General features: G+C 36.1%; 1 protein-coding gene across 19 annotated transcripts in view; it reads right to left on the reverse strand.

Moving 5' to 3' along the window:
- Positions 1-18,117, reverse strand: part of PDLIM5 (PDZ and LIM domain 5) — a 224,659-nt gene that overhangs the window by 46,237 nt on the left and 160,305 nt on the right. For 11 of the 19 annotated variants that reach the window (XM_045056086.1, XM_045056085.1, XM_045056084.1 and 8 more), the window contains 4 exons: positions 17,504-17,620; positions 15,399-15,539; positions 14,309-14,440; positions 8,096-8,283 (listed from right to left, as the gene is read on the reverse strand). In XM_045056086.1, the coding sequence (XP_044912021.1) occupies positions 8,096-8,283; positions 14,309-14,440; positions 15,399-15,539; positions 17,504-17,620 (578 nt within the window). The remainder of the gene's footprint in view (positions 1-8,095; positions 8,284-14,308; positions 14,441-15,398; positions 15,540-17,503; positions 17,621-18,117) is intronic. The other 8 variants (XM_019829224.3, XM_019829223.3, XM_019829219.3 and 5 more) reach the window with 3 other exon arrangements.

Consider the following 18,117-nt stretch of genomic DNA (forward strand, 5'->3'; position numbering starts at 1 on the left):
TAAAAACTTAATCTTTCTTGAGTACCCGTCTATGTACCACAAACTTCAATATGTGTTATTATCGTTTGTGTATGTATGTATACGTACTTACTTATACACAAACATAACAACAATGTTATGGGGGACTCTTTTAGCCTCTTATCTTAACAGATAAAGAAACTGAAGGCTCAAATGCTCCATTTAGGGAACACCCCTGGCCTTCTGAATTTCATGCCCCACAGGGGAGGCATTCCTATTTTTCAGAGCCACTACCTGTCAGCAAAGTGGGTTCGAGGAACAACAGCCCTAATCTTAATGAATTAGACATTCTCATTTTCTATATAATTAAACTAAAGTTAGAAAACTGATGTGCTTCCAAAATCTAATGGCTCCTCATGACTTTAAGACTGGATTTGTGAAGAATATCTGACTATATTTGGGAAGATAGTAGTATTTTATATTTGCATCAAATGAACTAAACTTACCCAATATGGAATCCATAACCTACAGAGAGTCTAGGGAAAACATTACACAGCAAATTAGATCACCTACATAAACACGGGAACATATTTGTAAGTTAAACCATAAAATTTATGAAGGCTTGAAAATACCTATCTAACCACTTATTAATTATATTCAATGTGAAGATTTCAAGCATTACAAAATCTATTAGACGTACAAATATAGTGAATTAAAATGTAAGTTTATAAAAGTATAAATCCCCAATTCTGAAAACCAACAAGAAGAATGTCACCTTTTATGTATCTTCCTAGATCAAGTTAATATTTCCAAAGGGACTACTACATCTGAATTATGAAAGTATTAAAGGCATAGGGCAAGTAGGAAGCAGTATTTGCTAGCTTACATAAAACTCAAGCTTGGATTCTTACTTCTTTTGTGTCTTAACACTTTCATGCAGACTATGAACTCCTGAACACCCTGCATCCTAAAATAGTCAGGTCTTCGCCAGTCACGGACAAGTCTGTATATGTGTGGTGGTGTATGTTAAAATACATGCCTGAGAAAAAGAAGATGATCCGATCAAACTATAATGCTGTTACAAATACACCTAGTTACTCTTTATCAACTGGTACAGCATTACTAAGTTCTTGGGTAACACAAGCTATATAACATCACAAATGAAAGGATCTAAGATTCAAAGTCAGAACTTCAGGGGAAGTAATGGAATCCTATGACAGATTCAGAACACACTAGTAGGTGTTAAAAATTCAATCAGCCCTTTCAATGCAGTTTGGGGAGGGCTATCATTTCCAAACTACATTACTCATCTGATATACAAAAGTATGTCTAATACTTATTTAAATAAATGGCTTCCAAGTGTTTTGACTACTAAAACATAGTAAGAAACACTGTGACCCAAAATACATGTTTGTATACTTACTTCCATGCATGTATAAACTAAAACCACATTTTCCTAACATGATACCTACACCCTTACTATGTAAAATACTTAATATATTAAAATATTCTTATGTCTTCTATTTTATTTCATTTATTTTAAATTATTTTTGAGAGAGAGAGAGAGTGAGTGTGTGTGCACATGCACACAAGCCAGGGAGAAGGGTAGAGGGAAAGAGAATCTCAGGCAGACCACACTCAGCGCAGAGCTGGAAAGCGGGGCTTGATCCCACGACCCTGGGATCACCACCTGAGCCAAAATCAAGAGTTTGGATGCTCAACTGACTGAGCCACCCAGGCACCCCTATTTTATTTCATTTTTTAATGAAAATACTGGCTATGATCCATTAAACCGATTTCATGATCAACCAAGCCAGTTATAGACTGCAATTTAGTAATTTTTATCTCATCCTTCTCACACAACTTTAGGAATTATGCTAAAACGACATCATTGATAAGAGTCACTATTTGAATGATGTTGGGGGGGGGGATCTTTATCCCCCACATTAGAGCACAGCTATAAACTATCAAGAGAAAGAAGCCTGAAGTTCTGTGTGAGAGAAACCAATGCTTTATTCTGAGTCCACCTGCCAGCAACTGGCCTCTCCAGCTTTTGCCTCCCCTTCATTGTAGTTTTCACAATGTGAAACTACACAATGTGTAGTTTTCACAATGTAGTTTTCACAGGTGAACCGTGAAGAACATGAGAACCCCCAATGAGACAGCTCTCCCCTTGTAAATCAAATAACCTTTTCATTTGCATTAGAAAGCTCTTAAACTTATCAAAGAGTAAGAATAGATGCTGAGGTGTTTTTGTTCTGTTTCTCATGGTATACTATTAGGTAGAGTGGAATACAACAATGTGCATGGCTGGGCATTTTACATTTGTTTTACAATTTTTACAAAATAGTGTAAAATAAGTAACTTTTACATTGCATAGTACACATTAAATGCCACTTTGCAGCACCTAGGGCAAGATAAACAGCAAGAGTTCTGCAAATATTTTCTAATTTGAGCTAAGCCTCACGATATAATTCAACTATGATTCACAATGGCAAAACGTGTTTTCTTATTATAATATTAATGCTTTCTAACGTTATATAATGTGTAGTATTTTATACTGCTATAGTTTTGCTCAAATTAAATTCACTTGTATTTTCGTAAGAAGTACAGTATTTTAAATACTAACCATATGAATCATGATTATAGTTGTGTTATTTGACTGCTTTGATTAACTGCAAATTACACTCAGAGAAGACAGGATTCTGTTGCCCTCTTGTGGTAATTTTGCTGTAGTGTATTCTCCAGGAGTTCCACCTCAATTGGGATTTTTTCTTTTCACTTTAAGAGAGTGGTTATTTTAACCACAGTTTCTGAATTTCCAAAAGTAGTACATATATTTTCTGCCCTCTGCAGTGCACAAAGTTAATGTTAGTTTCTACCTCATATAGTTTTTCCCTCACTTTTAAGAAACATTCTCCTGTTCCCTTCCAATTACAACACCAAAGAGATTTTTCTTAAAATTACTCTCTATATTCTAATGCACATACAAAATAATTGCAGCAAATATCCAGTCATCGATAAACTTCAAGTAAGTGGTAAATAATTAAAAATGTATGGGCTGGAGGCGCCTCGGTGGCTCAGTCGGTTGAGCATCTGACTTTGGCTCAGGTCATGATCTCGCGGTTCTGGAGTTCAAGCCCCACATCAGGCTGGCTGCTGTCAGCCTGTCAGTGCAGAGCCCGCTTCGAATCCTCTTTCCCTCTCTCTCTGCCCACCTCCACCCCCACTTGTGCTCTTTCAAAAATTAAAAAAAAAAAAAAAAAAGACATTAAAAAATTAAAAAAAAAACAAAAACAACGAACTATGGGGTTGAGATGTCGGCATTTTCCCCCAAGAGAACAGGTTTTGCTAAATCAATTAACAGTCTAGAAATTTCAGAAGCTAATGATATCAGACTGAATATTTTAAGTTTTTGAAAGTAAGACGACAGTCATTTCTTTAAAATAGTCCAGACCATAAGCAATGGCCTATTTGTTGTTTCCTCTCTGACAAAAAATTTTAGCTTATCCTTGCAAAATTAGTAACACATAATAATTCAAAACCATTCAAAATGACACTATGAAATAAATTTTAATATAAATTAGTATTTGTCTAAAGATAATTTATTAATAATAAACAAAGTGTCTGATATGTTTAAACACTGGAAAATTACAAATCAAAAGATAGAATTCCTAAATTAACTAAAAAATCACTCTTACAACTGTAAAGTGAGTCTTAAATAATAATAAATGATCAATCATTAAAGAAATTCTTAAAATATACATATATATATTTAAAAGCAGACCCTTGTATATATTCAATCAATACTTTTCCCAACACTGATGAGGAAAGGCTAGAATTCAGTAGCAGTCTAGGTAAAAAGCACATTCTCTAAAGAAGGACTAGAGCATTCTAAGGCAAGGTAGCATGGCACGTGTCAGTAACTTGAGATGCTTTAGTAAGGCTATGGCACAGATTACAAATTTGAAGCAGTGGGAGACGACACTGAGAAGTTAGCAGGAGCCAAAGTGAAAGTGGACTTCCGTGGTAAGTTAAGGGATGGAGAAACACAGTAAAGCATCTGCAACAGGAGAGGAACATGGGCAAGTCAGAGTTCTACAAAGATATCTGCTGCAGTATGGAGGACAGACTGATGGGGTGAGAAGAAGACAGGGAAACTACTTACAAGCTGTTTGCAATGACAAAAGCTCGGACCAAGGCAATGGCTCTCACCACAGAGAGGAGAGAAGAAACTTGAGAAATACTAAGAAGTAAAATCATTAGGTGTTAGTTACTGTGAAAACGTGGGGGTAAGAGGTGGGAGGTCTCAAGATCACACTGGAGCTTTGGTGACTAGTGGATGTACCATTCCCAGGGTTAGGTAATAATATTTCTGGACATGCTGCATTTAAGGTGCCACATGGAAACAGCAAGTAGGTCAACAAATTTGAGATATGGAGCTCAGGGCTGAAAGAGGACCCTAAATTATCAGTGGCTAGGTTGTAAAAGGAATCTGGATGACAGATCATCCAGGGAGTGTAAAGAGTGAGAAGGGACGAAGGCTGAGGGTTTGGAACTAGAGGCACTTAAGTATATGATCCTATCTTCTTGTTAAGAGGAGTCCTTTAGTCCTGTAACTATCACTTTTATTCATTTTAGGAGAAACGGGATTATTTAGTCTGCCTTGATTTTACAGATCAGAAAACAGAGGGTCAAAGAAGTTAAGTGACTTTACTTAAAGCTATTGGTAGAAGTGATTGAAAATTCAGGTTTCCAGATAAAGCCCAGGTTGTTCCCTCTTATTATTCGAATGCTCTCTCTCTATAACAAAATGAGGGATAAAAACCACATGATCATCTCATTAGATGCAGAAAAAAAGTATTTGACAAAGTTCAACATCTGTTCATGATAAAAACTCTCCACAAAGTAGAATTATAGGGAATATACCTTCACATAATAAAGGCTGTTTATGACAAACCCAATGCTAACATCATATTCAATGGTGAAAAGCTAACAGCTTTTCCTCGAAGATCAAGAACGAGACAAGAATGTCCACTCTCCCCATTTTGATTCTACATAGTACATATCATAGTCCTAGTCACAGCAATCAGACAAGAAAAAGAGATAAAAGGCATCCAAACTGGGAAGGAGGAAGTAAAACTGTCACTATTTGCAGATGACATGATAGTATGTACAGAAAAGCCTAAAAACTCCACCAAAGAACTCTTAGAACTAATAAAAAAATTTAGTAAAGTTGCAGGATACAAAATTAATGCGCAAAAATCTGTTGCATTTCTATACACTAATGAACTACCAGAAAGAGAAATAAAGAAAATAATCCCATTTGCAACTGTACCAAAAATAATAAAATACCTAGAAATAAACTTAACCAAGAAGGTAAAAGAACTGTGAACTCTGAAAACTATAAACGCTGATGAAAGAAACTGAAGATTATACAAACAAATGGGAAGGTATTCTATATTCATGAACTGGGAGAGTTACTATTGTTAAAAATATCCATACTACTCAAACAATCTACAGATTCAATACAATCCCTATCAAAATCCAAATAGTATTTTTCACAAAACTAGACCAAAGAATTCTAAAATTTGTATAGAAAAAGAGAAGGCCCTGAATAGACAAAGCAATGTTGAGAAAAAGGAGCAAAGCTGTAGGTATCACAGTCCCAATTTTTTTAAAGTTTATTTATTTATTTTTCAGAGCAAGGGAGGGGCAAAGAGAGAGGGAAAGAGAGAATCCCAAGCAGGCTCTGAACTGTCAGTGCAGAGACCAATGTGGGGCTCGATCCCATGAACCATGAGATCATGACCTGAGCTGAAATCAAGAGTCAATGGCTTAACTGATTGAGCCATCCACGTGCCCCATAGCCCCAGATTTTAAAGTATACCACAAAGCTATAGTAGTCAAAACAGTATGGTACTGGCTGGCAAAAACACAGACACACAGATCAATGGAATAATAGATACAGATCCAAGAATGAAACCCATGCTTGCTTATATGATCAATTAATCTACAACAAAGGAGGCAAGAACACACAATAGGGGGAAAGATAGTTTAATCTCTTCAATAAATATTCCTGGGAAAACTGGACAATTAAATGCAAAAGAATGAAAGGGGACCACTTTCTTATATCATACAGAAAAATAACTCAAAACAGATTAAAGATCTGTGAGACCTGTGGGGCACCTGGGTGTCTCAGTAGGTTAAGCATCTGACTTCAGCTCAGGTCATGATTTCACGGTTCATGGATTTGAGCTCCATGTCAGACTCTGTGCTGACAGTTTAGAGCCTGGAGTCTGCTTCAGATTCTGTTTCCCTCTCTCTCTCTCTGCCCCTCCCCCTGCTCATGCTCTGTCTCTCAAAAAATAAAAAAAATGTTAAAAAAAAAAATTAAAAAAAAAGAAAAAAGATCTGTGAGACCCAAAACCCTAAAACTCCTTAAAAAACACAGGCAGTAATCTCTTTGACATCAGGCTTCACAACATTTTTCTAGTTACATCTTCTCTGGCAAGGAAAACAAAAGCCAAAATAAACTATTGGGACTACACCAAAATCAAGGAAAGAAATCATTAATAAAATGAAAAGGCAACCACTGAATGGGAGAGGATATTTGCAAATGATCTATCTAATAAGGTGTTAATATCTAAGATATATAAAGAATTTAAACAAGTCAACACCAAAAAACAAATAATCCGATAAAAAATGGGCAGAGGACTTCAATAAAAATTTTTCCAAGAAGACATACGGATGCCAAGAGACACATGAAAAGATGCTCAACATCACTAACCACCAGGCAAATGCAAATCAAAACCACAATGACATCTCACCTTCCACCTGTCAGAATGGCTAAAATCAAAAAGACAAGACATAACAAGTGTTGGCAAGGATATGGAGAATAGGGAACTCTTGTGCACTACTGGTGGGAATGCAATTTGGTTCAACCACGGTGGAAAAGAGTATGGACATTCCTCAAAAACCTAAAAATAGAAATATCATATGATCTAGTAATTCCACTACTGGGTATTTACCCAAAGAAAACAGAAATATTATTTCAAAAAAATATATGCAATCCCTTTGTTTACTGTAGCATTATTTATAATAACCAACATGTGAAAGCAGCCCAGGTGTCCATCAACAGATGAACGGATAAAAAAGATGTGGTATGTATATATATATAATAGAACTCAGCCATAAAAAAGAATGAGATCCTGCCTTTTGGTAACAACATGGATGGACCTGGAGGGTTTTATGCTAAGTAAAATAAGTCAGAGAAAGACAAATACCATAGGATTTCACTTATGTGTGGAATTTAAAAAAAAATGAATAAACAGAAAAATAAACAAACAGAATCATAAATACAGAGAACTAAATGGTGGTTGCCAGAGGGTAAGGGCACTGAGGGGCTGGGTGAAATAGGTGAAAGGGACTAACAAGTCCAAATTTCCAGTTATAAAATAAGTCACAGGGATAAAAAGTACAGCATAGGGTATCTATGGTCAATAATATGTTATATGGTGACAAACGGTAACTACATTTATTGTGGTGAGTACAGCATAATGTATAGAACTGTCAAAACACTATGTGGTACAGCTGAAAATACATAACATTATATGTCAACTATACTTAAATTAATTAAAATTAAATAGAATTAAAATAAAATAAAATATGTGCTCTTTTTGGTACTGTAACCTTCTTGCAATTCTGCCTCATAAATCTTCAGAGGACAAGAAGGCAAAGATTCCTTCTTCAGTGGTTGATGACAATAAATGCTTCTGTTGTTGTTATTTTGTATATATCATCAAAACTAAAATGCTGTATTTCCAAGGCTAAACTTCCATCAATACAGTTCGTTAGTAAGACCCCAAGTTTACAATTCACACATGTTTCTTGAGTAATCTGGGAAACAAAGAAATTGCTATAATTATGAGTAGCAAATGGCAACTCTATCAAACACACACACAGAACGTTTATGAGACACCTCAGAGGAAACCAGCTATAGCTAGTCTATGCAGTCCTTTTTAAAGCTGAGATGGTCAAGAATGGGTTTCGCCAGTGAATTCTATCATACGTCCTAGAAGATATTTTCATAATTACACTTAAGAAAAACAAAAAGCAAGGGATTTCTTTGGCCCACCTGCTTGGTTTGGCTGTTGCCAGCTTGGAGATTTGATAACGTTGGTGGATCCTGGAGGTTTGAAGGCAGCAGCAGTTGTGAGACCAGCCACCCCTGGTCTAGTGGCCGCTGGGCTCTCCTGTCTCTCAGGCATGCTCCGAGCTGAAGCTACTGATGGGACCAATTGCTGAGGAGTCTCCTGGGTGTTGCTAGAAAGGAAACAAGGAAACGCTTTGGTGAAGTGATAGCAGTCTGACTTAGCAATGAGCCTTTCTTTTCTCAATCTATTAAATCTCTAAGGAAAATAAAAATATTAATGGATATTTTAAAAAAGAAAACCGTGACTGAGGGACTATCTTTCTTTGAAACAAACAAAACAAAACAGGAAAGGAGGAAAGGAGTCAGATTACATTTGTTCACTACTTTGCAAATTCTCTTTAAAAGGTCTACCAGGATTAGGCTATTAAATCATTGTTACACCCAATCCCTTCGAAAAAGAAGCTATTTCTCTCTTCCTATTTTTATTTCAACATTTCAGAAGAGTCATCTGGATTAAAACAATTAATTAGTAAAGAATCCCTGATAATCTCTATGAAATGGCATAGATATCTCTTCCCCCTCCTTCTCACATTCTTCTGGAGTTTTATGAACTAAGTTTTCCTGACATCTTAACAGTCACTCTTTTCACTCACATACTTACTCACTTATCCATTCATTGAATAAACATTTAAGCACCTATTACATGCCAGACATTGTGCTCAGCACTGGCCACAGAGTGGTAAACAAGAGATAACATCCCCTGCTTAATAGAACATACAATGTTGTATGTTCATAACACAGATAAACAAGACAAAACCGCCACTGTCCTCACTCAAAGTTATTTACTTGCTTAACAGGAGGCCTCATCTGTGCTGGTTCCAGTTTGAGCTAGAAGACCATATGGCTTTTTATTACCCTGTCATTTGTTATTTATAATTACATATTGTCATTTCAAAAAAAATCATTTTAAGTAGCTCAAATTATAAAATATGTACTTTGGAATGATATAATACTATAGCAGTTCCTCTCAAGTGAAGTATCACAATAATAATTATTGTAACAACAATAAGAATGCATTATACTAACTTCTGAACAAAAATCAAGGTACTGGTTGCTTAAATAATTCCATGCACAGAAACTCAAGTCCTTCCATAATTGAAACAAACAGCTGGAGGAATAGATCAATAAAGATAGGATACTAATTAATGGCCAGTGAAATAAGTGCCCTTAATTATACTGCTTCGGTTGAGATTATTTCAGTGAAAAGAAATTTCAAATTCAATCATGACCACTCTACTACCATTCTAGGGGCTCCTGGGCACCTGGGGTGGTGTGGGTGACTTCAGCCGATTGAGCATCCAACTCTTCATTTCAGCTCAGGTCAAGATCACAAGGTTCATGAGATTGAGCCCTATAGCCTGCTTGGGATCCTCTCTCCCTCTTTCTCTCTGCCCCTTTCTCTCTCTCTCTCTCTTCCTCAATCTCTCTCTCTCTCTCTCTCTCTCTCTCTCTCTCTCTCCTTTTCTCTCAAAATAAATGAGTAAACTTAGAAAAAAAAAAAAAGAATACCTAATTTTTCCAACGCTCTTGAATCTGGGATGAAAACTAACAAAGCAGACCTGAAACTGCCTAGTCTTAGGAAGGCCACTTGTAAGGTTGGCCTCTAACTGGCATTTGAGAACTTGGCCGGTAAACAGTTTCCTACAATCATATAAAACTTTTTTTCTAGAAGATAAAAGTAGCTCACTGTGCCTAAACTGTATAAACAACATGGTTTATGCTGAACACCTGCTTTCCTTCTGAGAGTCTGGACTTACAGTATAAACTAGGCACAGGGTGACAAAATAAGGAGCCCCAATAAAAAGTTTGTCTTGGGCGCCTGGGTGGCTCAGTCAGTTGAGCGTCTGACTTCAGCTCAGATCTGACTTCAGGTCATGATCTCATGGTTCATGGGTTCCAGACCCAAGTTGGGGTCTGTGCTGATGGCTCAGAGCCTGGAGCCTGCTTCAGATTCTGTCTCTCTCTCTCTCTGCCCCTGCCCTGCTTGCCCACACTCTGTCTCTCCCTGTCTTCCTCTCTCAAAAATAAACATCAAAAAAAAAGTTAAAAAGAAAAAGTTTGCTTATGTACTCAGTTTTCTAATGAGCTTTTCCAGTGAACAACATTGTGCACGTTTTGTCACAGCTCACTGCTATAGGAAGGAACACATCCTGTGTGACCTCACTGAGAAAGGACTTTTGGAAACTTGACTGTCTTTTCTTCTAGACTTGATCCCATGTACCCTTTCCCCTTGCTGATTTTGCTTTGTATTCTTGTACCATAATAAATCTTAGTCCTAAGTACAACTATATACCCAGTTCTGTAAGTCCTCTAGTGAATCATCAAACCTGGGGGTGGTCCTGGGGTGCCTCTGACACTAAACAGTTTTGAAAAATCATACTAGAGCTAGTTTAACTTTCTTGAAATATCATTCCCTATTATTGTTCTCTCAAATTCAAGTGTAACAGAGCCATCACCTTCTTTGATTTTCTTTATTTTTTTAAAAAAATTTTTAATGTTTATTTTTGAGAGAGAGACAGAATTGAGTAGGGGAGGGGCAGAGAGAGGGAAACACAGAATCTGAGGCAGGCTCCAGGCTACGCGCTGTCAGCACAGAGTCCAACGCGGTACTCAAAATCACGAACCGTTGAAATAATGACCTGAGCCGAAGTCGGAGGCTCAACCGACTGAGCCACCCACGTGCCCCTAAGATGTTTAAATCTTAAAAAATACTCTTTAGATACAAAGTGTGAGCAGGAAATTATAAAGACAGACCTTATAAAATTCTAGGGGCACCTGGGTGGCTCAGTCAGTTAAGCATCCAACTCATGATTTTGGCTTAGGTCATGATCTGATGGTTCATGAGCTTCAGGCTCTGTGCTGACAGTTCAGAGGCTGCTTGAGATTCTCTCTCTCTCCCTCTCTCTGTCCCTCCCCTGCTCACTCTTACTCTCTCTCAAAAATAAATAAATAAACTTTTTAAAAAGTTCTAAATTATAAGAAAGAAAGCTGTTCCATTTATGTTTAAATTCAGGACTGTCAGCAGAGCTCAACATTCCCAGGGGAAATAGATCTCTACTTAAAAAATTTAATGTAGTAATGAAAGAATATTAGGTTTTATTGAGACAATCATATATCTGAATAAATAATGCTTAGGTCCGTAAAAAAGCTAACTTCTTTTTTCCTAATTTTTAGTATTAGCTACTACTTAGAGAAAATACATAAATAATAGGTATCGTTGTATTGAAGATTAAAGAGTTAATAAAGCCACTGGCTATATTATTTTATATTTGGGAATAAAATGTTATAATAATCACTAACAGAAAAATATTTTTAACTAATGACTAATTTATTAATACAGTGGCATGATTACTTAGATTAGTATCTTATTTCTGAAATTATGACTCATATATATTTTTTCTAAATTTAAGTTGTTGAAGATATACCTATATTCTAAACAAAATTAAAATGCCTTCTAAAGGATTCTAATAAGCAAACCAGAATAAATCCATAAATACCTTTAGCTAATTCCACAGAAGCTAAGGATCAAATATAGTCATTTTTACTAGTCTGTCAAATAAATAAGCACTGAAATATTAAATGGAAATGACTTCCATCTCAAGAATACCAAAGTTTTTGTTTCATATTACAAAAACTCAACACAGAAAAATACACTAACAGAGCAAAGGTTTCTTTACAAAACTGACCTGTTGAGAAAAAAGAAAAAGGAAGAAAAGTGAACTTTCAGTGTCTGGAACCTGATTTATTTTGAGTTTACATTCCTTTCCCACATTTGTTTAACTATTACAACAAATAAATTTCGGCTGCAGATTGACAACAGTTGGAAATTTTGTTTATTTTCAACGGAAAGACGGTTCAAAAAATACTCCTGAGGTAAATTTTATTCTAATTATATATTTCATTTTTTAAAAAAACCCAACCATACATCACAGGTTTAATTATCAATGTTTAAACTAAACAGTTTTTGGCTAAAGTGTTACCAAAAAATTAATATACTAGTAGACTCTGAAGTAGTAGGAAAGGAATATTTCTGGAAGGATCATCATCATTATAAGCATTCTTCTGTCAAAACTCTAAAAAAGGACCTAGACAAAGAGAGAAGCCATGAGCCTCCTTCCTTCCTGAATTGTGTTTGCAAGAATTTTTTTCCTAAACAAAATTTTTTACCTTAAGACTTTTTTGTATCAAAATTCAAAATGCTGAATATACTACAATAGAAAGAAACAAGTTTGGTGGTATACTATACTTTATTATAATTTTAGAGATTATTCTCTAAAGGAAAAATAAGAGATAAGACATGTGACTGTCCCAACTGCTTTTTTTCCTCACTTGAGTTCACTAAGGTCTCCTCAGAGAACCAAATGTTCCTGCTGTTGTAGAATGCCAACTCACTTATCTTGTTGAAAATCATTTCCCTTCCCAAATACCGAAATATGTTTAGTTTGTGCCTATTGCATGGATAGTGTCAGTCAGCCCATTACTGCATGCACATCTTTTTTGTTTTTTAAACAAGAAGTTTATTTAAACAACAAAATGTTTTACTTGAAGGGAAAACTATCTAGGATTCACTTATTTCAGAGTAATCTATCTCTACTTAAAGACAGACTGCATGTAAAAGCTATGTATGAAAATGTTATAAAACTGTCCTTGTCGGGGCACCTGGGTGGCGCAGTCGGTTAAGCGTCCGACTTCGGCCAGGTCATGATCTCGCGGTCCGTGAGTTCGAGCCCCGCGTCGGGCTCTGGGCTGATGGCTCAGAGCCTGGAGCCTGTTTCCGATTCTGTGTCTCCCTCTCTCTCTGCCCCTCCCCCGTTCATGCTCTGTCTCTCTCTGTCCCAAAAATAAATAAATGTTGAAAAAAAAAAAAAAAAAAAACAACTGTCCTTGTTTTTGCAACGGTAAATGAAAAAAAACATTAAAATTCTCTCATCAAGCAAGGTTTGCAAGAATTTTAATGTTATTCTTTTATATTAAATAGTGAGTGCAAAATAACTTACTGGAATATAAAGATAAGGGCTGACTGAGCATGGCACTAATGAAGGGAATATTGTCTCATAACTAGTATTTTTCTCCATCTTATTTCCGTTTTCCCCATCCCATCTCCACTTGATATCAATCAAAACATATCATTGGTCACTTAGTTTTTTAAAAATGCAATAGGTACTTTTCTGGAGAGAATATCTAGAACATTCCATTAAGTTCTCTAAGGGACTTTTTATTCTCAGTGTGGTCAGTAGCCTGTCTCTGTACAGAGTTAGCTCTGATGATGAAAGATTTCTGCTCAATTAACACTCACAATTCCACAAATATAAAATTATTTGGGGAGGTTTTTTTTCCTTAGAGAAAAATGGACAATGATCTCTCTCCCTCTATTTAAACATCCTCCTAAAAAGTCATATATTTAAGTATACTGGAAACCTCCATAGCAGTGGATAGGCTCTAAACACATAATCAGTGGATGGCCCAAATCATATCAGGTTTTTACTAATTATAGTCATAGTTGTAAACCCCATCATTAATTTTATGTTCCATCAGAAATGATTTTATACAGTTATTTCATTAAGATTACACCTTTAGTGAACACTTGGGATATTTTTATTTTTTATATTATGCCTAATAATTTTTGGCATCATGGTTAAGTTCAGTAAAAAAATTAATTTTGTGTTTCAGAATTTCCCAGATATGGTGAAATTGTTGTTTGCCCCAGTAAAAACTTCGTATTAAGTACTGTAAGTAGTAGCCAATCAAAATGAATTGTTTTATTATTCTTTTTCATTTCTGCAAAAGGTATAAAGGTATATCTTACTAAACATTTGATTATTCTAGTACAGCTACATGCACGCAATAAAAGGGTTCCACTATAATTTAAATACTTGCAAAACTACTAATAATTTCATACCAACATCAAATGTGCTATTAAAAAATGTCACAAGGGGTTAAAAGGAAAGTTAATGACCATACAAAATAACACGCTTGTGCAATAAGCATTGCACTGAATTTACAGTTAATTTAAAACTGAACACAAATCCGCTCTAGGACTTTCTCATCTGGCTTATTAATATAGTGGTTAAGTGTTAGAGAGAAAGCAGTATATTTCACAGCAAACCACCACTGTGATATGCGCTGCCACAGTACCTTGCTTCCTTAACATGGATAGAGCCAGTTGACTTCCTGGAGGCCTGGAGGTACGAAAAAGCTAAAGGCTTGGAAACAGGGCTGATGCTAAGTGCATCCAGGAGTGTGTGATATTTATCAGGACTGGAGAGCCTGGTGAGCATTCAGAAAGAGGTTTAAGACGAAAAATCACAGGACCAATAGCAAAAAGTAGTTTTTACAGTCTATGATTGGAAACATTTTCAGAAAGAGCTACAGACAGAAGCATTTTACAGACAGGCAGAAAAAAACAAAGCAGTAGAAAGAGGATAAAAAGAAGGGCAAAGAGTATTCTATTATTGGACTCATTCATATGGAAATGACTAGATTTTCACCAAAGTTTAGATTGAGACAATCTTTTAGAAAGCATGTAAAGCTATAAAGACTACTAGACATTATGTAAAAACAGAATCTCACAAAAATAAAAAGCTACTATTCTTTTTGGGGGAGGAGGGATGTTAGAATAGTTTGACTTTAGATCACCCTCAAATACAATCGTAAGTTTGTGGGAGAAGAGAATACCAATAGAAACTTAAAATATCTACTGATAGTTCATTCCGTTTCAGATTATGAAAAACTAAAAATTATACAAACCCCACAACATGCAACTGAGAAGTATCCTAGACAAATGGCAGTAATGGAAAGAGATGAACAGGTGATTTAAAGAAAAACCAGTAACAGGGGTGCCTGTGTGGCTCAGTCAGTCAAGCGTCCGACTCTTGGTTTTGGCTCAGGTCATGATCTCACGGTTTCATGGGTTCAAGCCCTGCCTTGGGCTCCGTGCTGACAGTGCAGAGCCTGCCTAGGATTCTCTCTCCCTCTCTCTCTGCCCCTCCCCCCACTTGTGCTGTCTCTGTCTCTCTCAAAATAAAAAAATAAACTTAAAAAAAGAAAAACCAGTAAGAAACACTGTGGGAGAGGTCTATGACCCGGGTAAAACGTTCACAACACAATCAAGGTCTCACACAGAGCTGTGACTGTTTCAAATGGCTATGTCTTCTTTGAGGGGACCTGTAAGGCTGTGAAAAGTGTTGGAAATCACACAAGACACACCCTGCACATAAAGCTCTACCTGGTTTTTGCAGCAAGAACAGCAGACACAGTAGCAGCTGCGCTGCTCAGAGCCGCAGCACTGTATCTAGCAGGAGAAGAGAAGGTAGAAAAGTTTCGAAAACCTTCCAAAGAACTTGTTGCCACACTGCTTGTGTTGCTGCTTAAATTGATAGGTAGGGAAGGGAAAAAAAAAAGAGGAGAGGAACAAAAAGGGAGAGTGAGAAGAGGTAGCATAATAAAGGTAAGATAGTAAACATTCTACATTAATAGACATTATAAAGGTACAATACAGAAGTGTAACAGAAGGTCAGGTCATTTATTTACTGTTGCTATGATTTCTCACGGAAATTAAAATTTGATATATAATCCTCCATAAAACTGATTTTTGAGATACAAATGCTTTTGAATGTATTTAACTTCTGACTCTAATCCTATTTAAAGTTAAATCAATATCATACATCACACATGTGAGGATTGATTTGTCAGCATCTAAGTAGAAAATAAATCTAAACATGATGTTTTGAATTTCTGTAAGCAGAGAAAGGAAGGTTATGTCGATTTCTCTAAAAAGCCTCTACGTAAAGAGCTTTACCTTAGAGATGATATACACCCAGAGCCTGACATTTTAATGAGACTGTGCTTTCAAGAGAAGCAGGTACCACCAGCTGCCTATTCAGAAGAAGCAATACATATTAAAAGGAATAAGAAATAACTTTAAAATATTGAGAATGAACCTCTTTGGGGAAGAAAAGCACCCCTGTAAAATAAACAGCACAGTTTAAGTGAATATGACTAAAACACCACTCTCCCTAATGTTCTATACTCCTATTTTCAGTTAGCTCTGTCAAGACTCAAAAATGCTGGTATAAAATTTTATTTCCAGAACTCTTATGATTAAAATAATAATATTTTCCTTTGGTCTTTTAGAAAAGGTCAAACACCTGGACAGGAATTAACATTCCATTATTAGGGCTGTGATATTTTTCAAGTTGGCTATCAACTTGAAATTGAGAATTTCTTTTTTATTAAGTAAAAAGAAAATCTAAAATGCACAGCGTGAAACCTATGGTCTCTCCTCCTCCTTTATGCATGCAAGTTATTAATAAATATTCTCACCATTCTATGATCACTTTTTTCACAAATGGTGACAGTGGCCACCTCCAACACAAAGCAAGTATGTGCCAAACTCAACTCAGGTTAATTTAAATGAGAGCTCAGGTGTCTGAAACGGTCTTTTCTCCTTGTCGGAAGGATTTGATAATCCATTATTCCTAGTTCCACTGGCTATAACTTTACAAACTGTTAGAAAGCAAATTAAAGAGCAGTGGCAAGCCATTTTTAAAAATTATACAGAGTTGTTTAAGTATAATGTTTTCCCAAGCCTATAATTTAACTGAACTGTAGCGCTATGTTTTGCAACTGTCGTGAATGGCTAGAAAAGAAAGAATGGGGTGAGAAAAGAGAAAAGAAAGATGCTATTAGTGTCAGAGTAGGGTAACATGAGTGTCATGCAATGTGGATGAATCAAGTTACCAAATGCCTCAATTGTGAATTTCTCGATTACTCTGCATCTTTCAGGCAATGGGTACTATTTGGGGGAAGTAATGGAGAATAATAAGAAACTTAATTCTATTTAAAAAAGAAAAGGAAACTGTAATGAATTTCTTTCATGGCATTATATCATAAATATTCATATAAAAGGACTTAGCATGAGTGGAGTCCTGTACAATCTTACAAGTAACCTCAATATCTTTAGAATACGTGTGGGCACCCAGAACATAAGATCTCTAGTGCTCCTATTTTAGAAGTGATGCTCTAATTCAGTAGACTTATAACAAACTCAAGGGAGCTGACTTTCCAAATCACAACGAATAAATAGAAGGCATAGACCCTAACTCTATATTTATGTTTGAATCTGAAAAAAAGAGAGAGAAAAAGAGAGAGAAACATAAAATCAATGTAAAGTGGTGTTCCACAGCTGAGCGCCAAGCTTTCTTGTCTATATATTAATGATGTCAGTTCTGTAATCTACGATCACTTGTTCCCTTTTAGTCCATTTTAGTATTTAATTGCACCATCAGCATTAAAATTTAGACATACCAAAAAGGAAAAAAAAAACTCTACCTAGAATATGTAGTCACTTTGGAGAGTGTGGCTACTTGGCTACCAATATGTAAAACCTGAGGTGCTGCAGGTCGGGGAGGTCCACTCCTAGGTAGGTCTTCCCAAGAACTGTCAAACCTAAGTTTTCAGAAGCAAAATAAGCAAGGCAAAGGAAATATTAAGGAAAAGTACAGACACTTATCATCTAATCCACCTTTTAAGTACACTGGTTCCATTTGGGAAAAACTCCAGCTTTTGTTCTTTAACTTCATATCTGCAAAAAGTTAAAACCCAAACCAACACCCTCACCATCACCACACAGAGGCTGTCCCCATCCCCCATTTTTTTTAACATGGCTACCTCCGTTTGGGAGAAAGGTGGATGGGAATTCCCACACACCTAGTCCCAACACTGTGTATTATGTACTATGTAGGTATCCAATACAAAGTACAAAAGACTATGTACTTTGCATGCTTCAGGGAAGTTAGGCTCCACAAAATTAATTCAGTTGCCCAATATCATATACCTAGTAAGGGTCAGGTGGAATTTGAACCAGGTCTGTCTGTACTATTTCCACTACATAATTCTTTCCAGCATCTTGTGGGGTGGCTGTCTGAGTTGGGCACTGCAAGAAA

The sequence above is a fragment of the Felis catus genome, chromosome B1, assembly GCF_018350175.1.
Source record: "Felis catus isolate Fca126 chromosome B1, F.catus_Fca126_mat1.0, whole genome shotgun sequence".
Taxonomy (NCBI): Eukaryota; Metazoa; Chordata; class Mammalia; order Carnivora; family Felidae; genus Felis; species Felis catus.